This window comes from Trichomycterus rosablanca, chromosome 26, assembly GCF_030014385.1.
Source record: "Trichomycterus rosablanca isolate fTriRos1 chromosome 26, fTriRos1.hap1, whole genome shotgun sequence".
NCBI lineage: Eukaryota > Metazoa > Chordata > Actinopteri > Siluriformes > Trichomycteridae > Trichomycterus > Trichomycterus rosablanca.
In genome coordinates, this window is record NC_086013.1 from 11983998 (window position 1) to 11997842 (window position 13845).

A 13845-nucleotide genomic window follows, 5' to 3' on the forward strand; every position below is an offset into this window, starting at 1 on the left:
ATTTATGGATAAAATTGGACTACCATCATTCACTGGCTCTCAAAGTACTGGTCTGGAGACGAGGATTAGGATAATGTAGTTTTTGTAAACGAGTAAAAGTATGTAGCTTAGCCGAACTATAAAAAAACATTTATATTTAATATTTATATATGCAGTTCAATTACCACTACTTTTGTGGATTTGTCACATTAAATTTTAAGTGTTTGTGTGTAAGTGTGTGTGTTGTACTCTAGTTACTAGATAAATAGATAGATAGAAATACATTTATTTGTAAACCTCCCATTGAAATCAGTGGGTTTTACATTTATACTGGTCATATGAATGCATTTTAGTATTAAGATTCCTTTATTGATCCCCATGGGGGAAAGTCAAGTGTTACAGCAGCTCCAGTACAGTGTAAATACAATAAGTAGAGTAAATAAAAGTAGAATAAAAATAAGGAACAAAAAATAGAACAGAAAGAAAGAGCAAAAAGAGCAAAAGAGCACAATAAAGCAAAGTATGTAGGAGCTCCTGCAACAGGCTGCTGATCCCTCCAGCGCCAAGGTGTGAATGTAAGTAAGTAAATTTTATTTATAAAGCACTCTTAAAACAACTTACATTGACCAAAGTGCTGTACATCGAACAAGCATACATAAGACAACATCATGTTAAAAAAGTAAAACCAAATAAAAATACAGAGTAAGAGAGAAAATAAAACAGATAAAAATAGACTAAACAATTATAATTACCACGGCTCCTCACTGTTCAAATGCCAGCTTATAAAGGTATGTTTTTAGGAGTGATTTAAAAATCGAATAGTCTAATAGTAGGAGGTAGAGTGTTCCATAGCCTCGGAGCATAAACTGCAAATGCACGATCACCTTTTAGCTTCAAACGAGCCCTAGGAACAGTCAACAAGTTCTGAGTGGCTGATCTCAAAGATCGCTGTGTGGTTGCGGGAGAAAGCATACCACTGAGATAAGCCGGGGCTTGACCATTAAGCGCTTTAAAAACAAATAAAAGCACTTTAAACTGAATCCTGCGCTGAACAGGCAGCCAATGTAGTGAGGCAAGGACGGGTGTAATATGGTTTCTTTTCTTGGTATTAGTCAGTAACCTTGCTGCTGCATTCTGGACTACCTGTAAGCGCCGCAACAGAGACTGACCAATCCCAATATACAGAGAATTACAGTAGTCAATTCTTGAAGAAATGAATGCATGAATAACTTTTTCCAGGTCAGAATAGCAGAGAAAAGGCCTCATCTTCGCAATGTTTCTGAGCTGGAAGAAGCTATTCCTTACCACAGAGTTGATTTGTTTATCAAATCTGAGGTCAGAGTCAAAGATAACACCAAGATTTCTCACAGATGTTTCATACCTGTCAAGTCTCCCGTTTTGTCCGGGAAACTACCGTATTTTACCCCTCTTTCCCGCCGTCCTCCCGTATTAGTATTTTCCCGTAAATTTCCCGTATTATATTATAATTTTAAAAAACATTCCTGTGCCTCTCCAAACTGAAATGTCACTAACCTCGCGAGAACTGCCACCCAGGCTGCTGCAAGTGACAGTTCTCGCGAGGTTAGTGCGGACAGCGGGAACAAACCTGGAACAGGGAGAGATGGATGGATGCAAGGAGAGAGAGGGCATTCCTGCCAAAAAAGTAAAGACTGCATGTAAATATCTAGAGAAATGGGACATCGAATTTACCTTTCTAAAGAGGAGAAGAAAATAAAACGGGTTTCACTTTAAGACAAGCAATGTGTATATATGCTGAAAATATGTAAAATAAATAAATGTGCTTCAATTCCCTTTTGTGTTTTCATTTAGGCTGTATTATAAGAATTACATATGTAGGAATGTCCACAGCATTTCAGTGTCAACAAAGGTAGGCCTATCAGATTCTGATCATCTAATTGTAGTTTGTACGTGGTTCACAGGTGGTTATTTTAGATTTCTTGTAAACCTGTCTTAAAATGTTAGGGATACTGAACCTCGGTTGGGCTGGTGGGACGGCTCAAAGCGCGCGGTGGAAAATTTCCCTTATTTTTAAATCCAAAACTTGACAGGTATGGATGTTTTGACACATGTAGACAAATGACCAAGGTTATTGGAGACACTATTGATGTGATGAGGACCCCCAAAAATGATATTGAAACTTTGTGAGTAATACTTAGAATAATTTAGATTTTATTACAGTATATAGTAGTGTTGATTCAGTATTTCACTTAAACTGTTGTATTGTCATGTGATGGTGTATTCATATAAATCTGCTTTGATTTGAGTTTTTTGATCAGATGTGAGTTTTTAAACGGTGCAACCCTACTACTTATCCGGGACTGATATGTGCCCACCGCCCTCAGTAAAACAGACCCACAGATCTTCAGGCCCATCTTGTTGATCTGGCGTGTTCCAGTCGTGTCCACATACTTTGGGAGATTTAAGTGTTATTATGAGCGCGTGTGAAGCGCGAGACGTCATTGCGTCATCAGCCAATCAGCTGTCGAGAAGCGCGCGCAAAATTTGAAAGTAATCCGGAAGTGACAGAGAGCTCAGCGGCCGCGGCAGAAGCTATAATGTTTGTTTTGTAAACTCGGTTAAAGTAATTATTGACAGACAGTTTACATTGTTTTTACTATAATATTTTTACATGAGTTTTTGGTAAGTAATATTATTTATTTATTTAAATTTATGTTCGTTTTAAGTATTTCGGTCATATGAATACACATATTGGCACATATTGGCAGTATAATGTTAGCTTAGCTCACTGAGTGTTGTTGACTATTTTTCTTATTTGCTAGAAAGTAAAAACAGTCAATGTCAGAAATGTGTATGTCAGAACATAAACAACATAACATGACATTTAAACTGTTAGCATGTTAGCTGTTGCACTTGTGTTGACCGTTACTGCTGGTTCCTGAAGTCCAAATATGGACAAACCGCTCAGCTCACATAAATACACACATTTACATTTATATTTGATCCAAAGCGACTTACATTACAGTTACAGTATACAGTCTGAGCAATTGAGGGTTAAGGGCCTTGCTCAGGGGCCCAACAGCAGCAACCTGGCAGTGGTGGGGCTTGAACCAGCGACCTTCTGATTACTAGTCCAGTACCTTAACCACTAGGCTACAGCTTGCTCATACCAGTCTCATCCACAAAGCTCCACAGAATTATGTTATATATGTCCAATATTATCCACAAAGGTCCTCAGAGATCCATATTACAGTATATAACTGCACTGAAGTACTGTACTGTTAAACCAGGTAACACTACTGCTTTGTTAGTATAAAAACCTGCAACTACATCAACCATCTATGGATTAAATTGGGCTATCATAATTCACTGGATCTCACATAGGTTCTGGAGATGACTGTTAGGATAATGTAAATTCTTTGTAAACCAGAATATATGAAAAAAGCCAATTTAAACATTCTATATGACACCAGACTGTACACACATCATTCAATGCTTGAGTGTAAAGTTATCTGCCATTTCTAAATATCCAGATTAATTTCAGAAATATACTTATCACAACTTTGTACTGAAAGTGTACTGATGTCAAAACATACTAACTGTCTTAGTTATTATAAAAATACTTTTATTTGACTGGTCGGGGTGGCTAAGTGGTTAGCACTGTCGCCTTACATCAAGAAGGACTTGGGTTTGATCCCCAGGTGGGGTGGTCTGGGTCCTTTCGGTGTGGAATTTGCATGTTCTCCCTGTGTCTGCGTTGGTTTTCTCCCACAGTCTAAAGCCATGCAAGTGAGGTGAATTGGAGATACAAAATTGTCCATGACTGTGTTTGACATTAAACTTGTGAACTGATGAATCTTGTGTAAAGAGTAACTACCGTTCCTGTCATAGTTGTAACCAAAGTGTGTAAAACATGATGTTAAATAAATCCTAATAAATAAATACATTTGACTGGTCACTTGAAAAGATTTAACATTAATGCCCATAATGTATGCAAAGTACATTTACATTTACATTTGAATTGTACATCTATCTATCTATCTATCTATCTATCTATCTATCTATCTATCTATCTATCTATCTATCTATCTATCTATCTATCTATCTATCTATCTATCTATCTATCTATCTATCTATCTATCTATCTATCTATCTTATCTATCTATCTAATCTATCTATAAAAGATTGTAATAATAAAAAAATATACAGAAAGATTCCTGAAATACATAAGTAAACTACTGTGCAATTAAACCTGTCTTACAGATAGTGCACTATGGCAGAAACAAAGCATACCCATGTTCTTTTAATTTTAATTGATCCTTTTAGCTAATTAAAATTCAAAGACATGGTTAACAATAAGTATTAAAATATGGGATATGGATTTTATTATACTGTATTGTTTATAAATCCTGTGTTGAAGCCATGTTAAGTTAGATGTACATACATTAGAATACATATGGCATGTTATTGATTGAGATATATAATTGATGCCTGAAATTCAATGTATATTGACTGTAATATGTTTCCAACTTCAGCAATGTTGAAGTTTAAATATGGAGGACATGGCAGCGTTAAGGATTTGGCGGCAGTGGAGCCTATTACAAGCCGTTGTTCACGCCTTAATCAGCTTTTACAGGTAAACTTTCCATGCTTTATAGAATTTAGCTGTCTTTTCACTGTGATTCTCGTGCTCTTTGGAGAACCAGTCAAAAAAACTGCAATTTCCCTCTGGGATCAATAAAGTATTCTGATTCTGATATTTGACACTGTGACTGACATTGAACGTGTACAGAGACCTTAAATAATAATGAGCTCTAACATTTTACATAACTTAGCACTGGTACTAGATTACTGTTACTTTATTAAATGACAATGAAATGCAGAAGACATATGCCGGTTTGGCATCCTGTTTTGAGTTGTGATTATGATATATCTGTGCTAAGCATATGATATTGTACCTATGTTATGCGCAGGGTAAGAACAGTGCTTATGGAATAAGTGAGCTGAGGAGAGAGACCTTGCTGGATGCTCTGCTCCTGCTCTATCAGGAGTGCAATTCTCCTGAGTTAATGAAGATCAAACATGTAGCCAGATTTGTCAACAAATGTAAGTTCTTGCAGCGCTGTTATTGTCTTTGTACAAGATTATAAACTTTATAAACTTATTTTTTTATTTAACCAATAATTATAAATTATTTTTACCTATCAGTCATCTTTCCTTGTGCACTAGCATTTAGGCTTAGTGCTTTAACTACCTGGCTGTCTTTACCTTTCAACTAATGTTTGTTGAAACACTGTTGCCATTCATTCTGTTTTTGTATGTCAGTCTCAGACACAGTGACTGAGCTGCAGCAGCTTCAGCCGTCTAAGAATGATTTTGAAGTGAGAGGCGTCGTGGGTCGAGGCCGTTTCGCTGAGGTGCAGGTGGTTAAAGAGAAGGCCACAGGAGATGTGTATGCCATGAAGGTTATGGAAAAAGACTGGGTTCGCTCTCAGGACAATGTGAGTCACTGGCATGCACATACATACTGTCTTTGTGTACTCTGCACTTACAGGGGTTGGACAAAATAACTGAAACACCTGTCATTTTAGTGTGGGAGGTTTCATGGCTAAATTGGACCAGTCTGGTGGCCAATCTTCATTAATTGCACATTGCACCAGTAAGAGCAGAGTGTGAAGGTTCAATTAGCAGGGTAAGAGCACAGTTTTGCTCAAAATATTGCAATGCACACAACATTATGGGTGACATACCAGAGTTCAAAAGAGGACAAATTGTTGGTGCACGTCTTGCTGGCGCATCTGTGACCAAGACAGCAAGTCTTTGTGATGTATCAAGAGCCACGGTATCCAGGGTAATGTCAGAATACCACCAAGAAGGACAAACCACATCCAACAGGATTAACTGTGGACGCAAGAGGAAGCTGTCTGAAAGGGATGTTCGGGTGCTAACCCGGATTGTATCCAAAAAACATAAAACCACGGCTGCCCAAATCACGGCAGAATTAAATGTGCACCTCAACTCTCCTGTTTCCACCAGAACTGTCCGTCGGGAGCTCCACAGGGTCAATATACACGGCCGGGCTGCTATAGCCAAACCTTTGGTCACTCGTGCCGATGCCAAACGTCGGTTTCAATGGTGCAAGGAGCGCAAATCTTGGGCTGTGGACAATGTGAAACATGTATTGTTCTCTGATGAGTCCACCTTTACTGTTTTCCCCACATCCGGGAGAGTTACGGTGTGGAGAAGCCCCAAAGAAGCGTACCACCCAGACTGTTGCATGCCCAGAGTGAAGCATGGGGGTGGATCAGTGATGGTTTGGGCTGCCATATCATGGCATTCCCTTGGCCCAATACTTGTGCTAGATGGGCGCGTCACTGCCAAGGACTACCGAACCATTCTGGAGGACCATGTGCATCCAATGGTTCAAACATTGTATCCTGAAGGCTGTGCCGTGTATCAGGATGACAATGCACCAATACACACAGCAAGACTGGTGAAAGATTGGTTTGATGAACATGAAAGTGAAGTTGAACATCTCCCATGGCCTGCACAGTCACCAGATCTAAATATTATTGAGCCACTTTGGGGTGTTTTGGAGAAGCGAGTCAGGAAACGTTTTCCTCCACTAGCATCACGTAGTGACCTGGCCACTATCCTGCAAGAAGAATGGCTTAAAATCCCTCTGACCACTGTGCAGGACTTGTATATGTCATTTCCAAGACGAATTGACGCTGTATTGGCCGCAAAAGGAGGCCCTACACCATACTAATAAATTATTGTGGTCTAAAACCAGGTGTTTCAGTTATTTTGTCCAACCCCTGTACATGTGTTGGCCTGCCACTGAATATGTGGCTCTTCTTATGTTCTCTTTGTTCAGACTCAAAAATTTGCCCTATTTGACTTTGGATTTACACATTCTCTAGGTGGCATTCTATGAGGAAGAGCGGGCGATTCTGGCTCTCAGCGCCAGCCCCTGGATCCCACAACTTCAGCATGCCTTTCAGGATCAGGATAAAATCTACCTGGTGAGTGACTGCTTCAATTATTCTCCTGTTATGACATGCATGGTCAGGTGTTTATACTGTTCTAATTTCTGTTCTAATCACGATGCTTTCAAGATTTTTTTAAAAACAGCTTGTCCACAAAGGCAAATTCTGAAACATTTTTGTAATAAACTGTTTACAATTATTAATTTTAAAATGCCCTGGTAATATTAAACCCTTAAATGGCCAACTAACTGAAAACGAGTTTGTGGCTTCAAGTGTCTAATTTCAGGTGATTAGTGGAAGTTGTTTTGCCAAAATGTGTCAGTAAATAACGCACTGACGTGTGCAACAGCAAAGAACTAAACTGTTCCTGAAAACTTGATTTAGGAGGTTTTGGTCTAAATTCTGAGACGTATTATTTCATTCGTCATTTGAGATCACAATGACACTGCAATACTAATAATGTCATTTAACTGCACTTCTACTGTATCTATTGTTTAAACAGTTTACAAATGAATGGTCACAGAGATGTTTTATCATTAAAGTGAAAACCAAGATGGGATTTTCCTCCCAATAGAGACCCCTGTATGTCAAGTGAATGGGCTCAATCAGCCAGTGGTTCTCAGACTTTTGTCATTGTGGTATTTGCATCTCAAAGAGGTTGTTATTCTGTATGCATAGCACATAGATGACACAACGTGCATCTCTTCAAAAGTGCTACTACTTGTTGCACAAATCTACACATCTCCTCTGTATTACAGCCATGAATTATCATTATTATGTACACTATAATGTAAGAAAAAAAAAAGCTTCCTTTAAAGTTTTTTTTAACACCTATTGAAGTTTTCAGCACTTATTTTAAGTAATTGTAACTGTGATGATCCTGTTGATTGGCAAGACAAATCTTTTTGTGTCTCCCATTACTGGGTTGGTAGCTCTCATATAACCTGAGAGAATCGGCTAGTGGGTCGAATTAATTAACTGGAGGAAAACAAGTTGTCATTGTTTTTTTTTCTGTTGTCTTATTTTTGCAATGTATGCTTCATGATAAAAAAAACAAGTTTCAGGTGACTCATGCATTTTACTAAACATTATCAGAAGTGTAGTGTGGTCAGTTTGATAATTTTTTATCTGATAACACCTTCCCATGATAGCAAGTTTTTGGTGTCGTGCTGCATCGTGGTCCCAATGTGGAAAAATAGCTTGTTTTTCTCCTAGAGACCAGTAGAGGGATCCTTCATCATCCTTGGTCTAGGAATTTATCGAACACAAACTGGCATTCGGATAGCACTAAGAAGGATTAGTTTACCCTTATGAGAGAGGAAATTCAATTATATTTTGAGAGTAAGTCTGGTTTATAGTTTTCCCATCCCAGTTTTTTGTGATTTTCCTATTGCTTCTAGGGTGAAATAATTAAGTCTCTACTTTGAACTTTCAGCAGGGTGGTTGAAAACCTAAATTGACAACGTTATATTTGTTGGAATCTTCAATTTGGTCATCTGGACTTGCGTAACTGGTGTTAATTCTTGTTTGTATGGTTGTTTTTACACCCAGTGGAGGTAGTTTGGCATAAACAAATGCAATGCACATTTTTAAGAAGCTCCTGTTAATCAGTGTGGTGTGTGGTGTGTTCCACCATTAGACAAATAAGATTCTCTGGAGAGTAAACACAGTGCTAACTGCACAGAAATTATGGAGGCTTCCTAAAAGCCGGGGCTTGAAAAAAAAAAAGAGAGAAAAAAAAAAAAACAGTCATTGCTGTAGCGTTGGGCTTAAAACATCCTCACTACCTTGTTGCTAGGTAACGTGGGTTAAAAAGCTGCGACTGCTGTTTATGGTCTGGTAGCGTCGCCTCCCATTCATGTTGTGTATGTTTGTGTGAATGCATCACTACACAGCCTTAAAGCTGCAGTATGTTAGTGGAAGTAAGGCCACCCACATAAAACTGTACAAACCACTTTCACACTCAACTCCTGTGTACATACCTGTATACCTCTACTTTTAAATCTTTTTACAAAATATAAGACTTTAAGGAAATCATTTTATTATTTGAAGAAAAAGGGTAATGCAACACCCTTATAACCCATGTAAAAAAGTACTTCTTACCAAAATTAATAAATGCCTATGCCACCCTAAGCAGTGTAAACTGCAATCAGATGTTAACTTTCCAACAACTAAATATCAAGTTCTTACATTGCTGTGGAGGAATTGGAGCTGCAGTCTTTTTTTAATAGTAATTAATGCTAACCTTCTTTTAGAGGGACAAGGCCTGTAGTCTTATAGATGTTTGTCTGGGTTCATTATAAATTCCTGGTTGAGTCATATATGCAGTCCTGAAGGAATTTGATTTACCACTCTTCCAAGTTTTCTCTAATTGGCATTAATGGCTTCTAATGTGGTTTGCTGGATCAGAAAATGATTTTGTGACCCCTTCCAGACAGAATACAGTTTAATACACTTCTTTACTTTTTATATCTCTAATTGCAGAATATTGTGCTGCTTGTTAAGACCGTCTAACCTGCTTGACAAACAGTTATCTTTTAAGGGATGTTTAATCGCCTTTGTCTTACATTAAATTTAGTTAAAAAAAAAAGGAAACAATTAAGTGTAAGAAATATGGGGGAAAAAAGGATTAAATACCCATTTCAAGCTACTGTACGTTTTTGTGCCAGGTTGAATTAAAATTCGGGACTTATTACAGACAGCCAACAGCTTTTTTTCTTTGATAACTACTAGGGTGGCTCGGTGGGTTGCACTTTTGCCTCACAGCAAGAAAGTCCTGGGTTCATTTCCCAGGTGGAGTGGTCCAGGTCCTTTCTGTGTGGAGTTTACATGCTCTCCCTGTGTTCGAGTTGGTTTCCTTCTGGTCCCGGTTACCTTTCACAATCCAAAGAGATGTTGCTTCAGAACATAGATCAGCCTGGCAAATATGTTGTGTGTATAATGAGAGTGCCATTATGTAATACTGGATCATAGATTTCACATCCATCTGTACTGGGATGGGGCAAGCATCTGGCATGCTGTGTCTCAAAACAGACTAGATCAGATACATATTCTTGTGAGTGTGCTTGTTTGAGTCTGTGAGAAAGCTGTGTGTGTGTCTGGGAGTGTGTATGCATGATGCTTGTGTCTGTGAGAACAGTAAGAGTGGGTGTGTGTGTGTGCGCACTTGCTTAAATCTCTGAGAAAGGCAACTAAGCCTGCTTACTGTGAGAAAGCTGTGTGTGTGTGTGTCTGGGAGTGTGTATATATGCTTGCTTGTGTCTGTGAAAACAGTAAGAGTGGGTGTGTGTGCAGTCGTTTGAGCTTGTGTAAAAGAGGAGTGTATGTGCGCCTATGCTTAAATCTCTGAGAAAGGCTTTCAGCCCAACTTTTAGCCCAACAGTGCAGACGTTTGGTTGCACACATAACTAATGCGTGACACTCACTTTCTCATGTATGCACTGAAATCTAAATATGTAGTAAAATCTATAAAACGACTAAACAAGAGCAGAGTTTGTAATTTAAATGCTAATCGGCGATGTTGTGTGAATATGGTTTGGTAATCAAAAATTTGACAGCAAGCAAAAACAAACAACCAAAAACAAATCCATTAACAGTAATATTTATGACAGTGCGCTATTGTACCATTAAACTGCTTATTTAATTTCAGCTGGAAAATATAAAAATTCATGATGTGATCAGTTTCGGTTCACTATTAGCAGCTGTTGACTATTTATGCAATGTTTGTTTTCTTCTTTTCCTGAGAAGGTTCTCTTTACAACCTTATAATTAGGCCTATCATTTAGTGACATTTAAGCAAATTAAGTTTATTGACTGATTATCTTTTGAGGGGGTGATTTTAAATAAGACGTGCTGCTTAGATGTGATTGGACATGCTTGTGTTACCTGCCTTTAACTACATTCATAGAGAGCTGAAAAGAGACATGCTATGCTGGGCCTGTGCTTTAATCTCCTTAGGTATAGATTGTTTTCTGCAATTGTGTCCATAGGTGATGGAATACCTACCAGGAGGGGATCTCATGGCGCTGCTCAGTCGATACGAGGATCAGTTTGATGAGCCGATGGCTCAGTTTTATCTGGCTGAGCTGGTGCAGGCCATCCATGCCGTGCACCAGATGGGATTCGTGCATAGGTACGTATATTTGTAATCAGGATTAAAGTAGGCTACCGGGGTTCAAACATTTTACACCCACATAAAGCATGTCACTGAACACATGACCAAGAATTATTGTACACCATGCAAAGCACCATCCAAAGAAAAGTACTTTTATTAATTTTAAATGCATATTCTGTTTCGGCATATGGGAAAAAAATGATCATCAAAGAGGAAAATATCATGCTGCACGTTTTTTTTTATCTCTAAACAGAACTAATAAAATTATTGAATGGTAAAAATGACTTATCAATGCCCTACAATGTTCTAAACTGCCCTCAGAGGAACAAAAGCGGAATGACTGATCCAAAGAGCCAGACATAAAAGGTCTGTGCCATCGTGACGATTTAAATAACGGCATTTTTTGTGATTTTGTGTGGTCCTGCTAATTTTTATACATGGACACACCTGTGGTTCATCATGAATGAAATCACATTGCTGTTTTACCATATTCTATTCATTATTGTTAGTAACACATTGCCTGTAGTTTAAAAGCCTTGCTGTTTCATTTAGTCATGTAGCCCACTCTCACTTCTGGGCTTTAGGTCCATACTTCCAGTGTTATGTCTTACAGTAGCTTGTGTTTTCCTTTCAGTTTAAAGTTGACTTTTTTTCTTTTAACATTTTTTCTTTTAACAGAGATGTGAAGCCAGAGAACGTTCTTATTGACCGAACAGGGCACATTAAGTTGGCAGACTTTGGATCTGCTGCCAAATTAACAACAAATAAAACGGTATGATGAATAGCTCTTAAGAAAATCTTTTTGTAATGATCTGCAATAGTAAGGTCTATATGATTTATGTGTGTCATAATAATCCATGCTTATGAGTAACACAAATTTTGTGCTTTAGGTCAGTTCCTCTAAGCTTCCAGTGGGAACTCAGGACTTCCTGGCTCCAGAGGTACTCTCTGCCATGAATGGAGGTCCTCAGTGCAGTTACGGTCCTGAGTGTGACTGGTGGTCTCTGGGAGTTATTGCTTATGAAATGATCTACATGAAGTCACCATTCACCGATGGAACCTCTGCCAAAACCATCAACAACATAATGAACTTCCAGGTAAGACCAGCTTTAAACTTCTCTGTACCATTAGTAAAAGCCCACTGTAATTACAACACTTTGAATTACAACAGCACTGTTAATTAAAAAATTGTATTTTATTCTATTCTTCCAAGCGTTATCTAAAGTTCCCTGAGGATCCCAAGGCCAGCTCACAGTTTCTAGACCTGGTACAGAGTTTGCTCTGCATGGCACGCGAGCGGCTAGGCTACGAGGGTCTACGGTCTCACCCTTTCTTCTCCACCGTGGATTGGAGTGGCCTCCGATATGGTAAGTCTTGACTGTGCCACTTAAAGGCAATTTACATAAGCCATGCTGTCTGCATGGAATTAAATGGTGTATATGAAAATACAAAAATTGTTCTAACAATGTACCTATAACCTGTATTGATGGTGTAACACTTTGCACTAAGCGCTATGCTGTTCTTTACTGAAGTAAAAAGATGACATAAATACCCTACAGCTCTTGGCTGTTTCTTAATATGCACCCCTAATGATTGCACTGTTGGGTGTAATTGCAGAATTGTCGCTTTAATGGAGTGTAATGGGTAGTTTTTGGGGTATAATGGGCTGCATTGTGTGTGCTTGGTTCACAGCTTGCTGTCCAGATAAAAAAGGGCAGTTTGAATTAAGCTATTTAGCCTTAGGCTCTCTGCAATATCAAAACAACAAACACAGGCACAATGCACAGTATATGCAAGTTTCGGATGTAGTATATGAAGCAGTGACATTTGATACGTATTAAACAATTTCTTACCAGAACAGTTGGCTACTTTTGAATGTTGAATAAAAATAAGAATAAAGTGGTTAAAATGAAAGACGTAAATATCTAAATTAAAAACATTGACAATGTGTTAATCTATTTAGTGTTTTCAACATAAATCATAAATGTTAGTCTAATATTCGATTGGCCTGGCTTGCAATCCCCATTCTGGTTCATTCCAGAGGTGTTTTATGAGGTTGAGGTTGGGGCTCTGTGTGGGCCAGTCATGTTCTTCCACAGCTTAGTGATGTTTTTTTCAGGCTCCTGCAGTGTGTGTTCACACATCATTACTTTCATGCTGAACAACTGTCTTTGTTACAAGTCTAATAAAAAAGTCATTAGTCTCGTTCAACAAGATTTTACAAGATTCGCAGATGCTGATTTAGGATGTCGGTAACAAATCAGTAAATGTGATTTATTCAATAATACTAAAAATCAGAAAGGGGGTAAATACTTTTTAATTCCACTGCACACAGTTTAGAAACTTAAGCCTTAGGAGGAATAAATGTGGATTAAACAATAGATATTAATTAACCAAGATTTTTCTACCCTTTTCTTTCTATGCACAATGCTTTTTTTGGCTTTGTACTTTTAATTAAAAACAACAACAATATTAATGTGCTTGGGTGGGGGGATGGATGGACTCTTGATGTCTGGGGTGTTACTACATTGCGTCCAGTGATTATGGAAAACCAAACACACTGCAACTCTGATAAGGATAAAGCAGTGGTAAAACCTGAAAAGGTAATGAAATACTAGTGTTTTACAGATTAATAATATATTGTATTCAGTTGTTTAGTTTGGTGACTTTTTACTCAATCATCATTGTTGAGAATTGCCACAGACTAGATTGGGAATAATCATTGAAGATTAACTTGCATTTATTTTTGTCAGTGTTTAATGTAATGCTTGGTAAAAGGTATGT

At 38.1% G+C, this 13845-nt stretch overlaps 1 protein-coding gene across 3 annotated transcripts in view; it reads left to right on the forward strand.

Annotated features, from left to right (window-relative positions):
• Nucleotides 1-2610: 2610 nt before the first annotated feature.
• Nucleotides 2611-13845, forward strand: part of cita (citron rho-interacting serine/threonine kinase a) — a 70051-nt gene continuing 58816 nt past the window's right edge. For 2 of the 3 annotated variants that reach the window (XM_062988265.1, XM_062988266.1), the window contains exons 1-2: nt 11960-12158; nt 12275-12428. In XM_062988265.1, the coding sequence (XP_062844335.1) occupies nt 12015-12158; nt 12275-12428 (298 nt within the window). In that variant the 5' untranslated portion in view covers nt 11960-12014. Of the gene's footprint in view, nt 2641-4493; nt 4595-4931; nt 5065-5283; nt 5460-6881; nt 6984-10936; nt 11080-11739; nt 11834-11951; nt 12159-12274; nt 12429-13845 lie in introns of those variants that run through there. The other variant, XM_062988269.1, reaches the window with a different exon arrangement.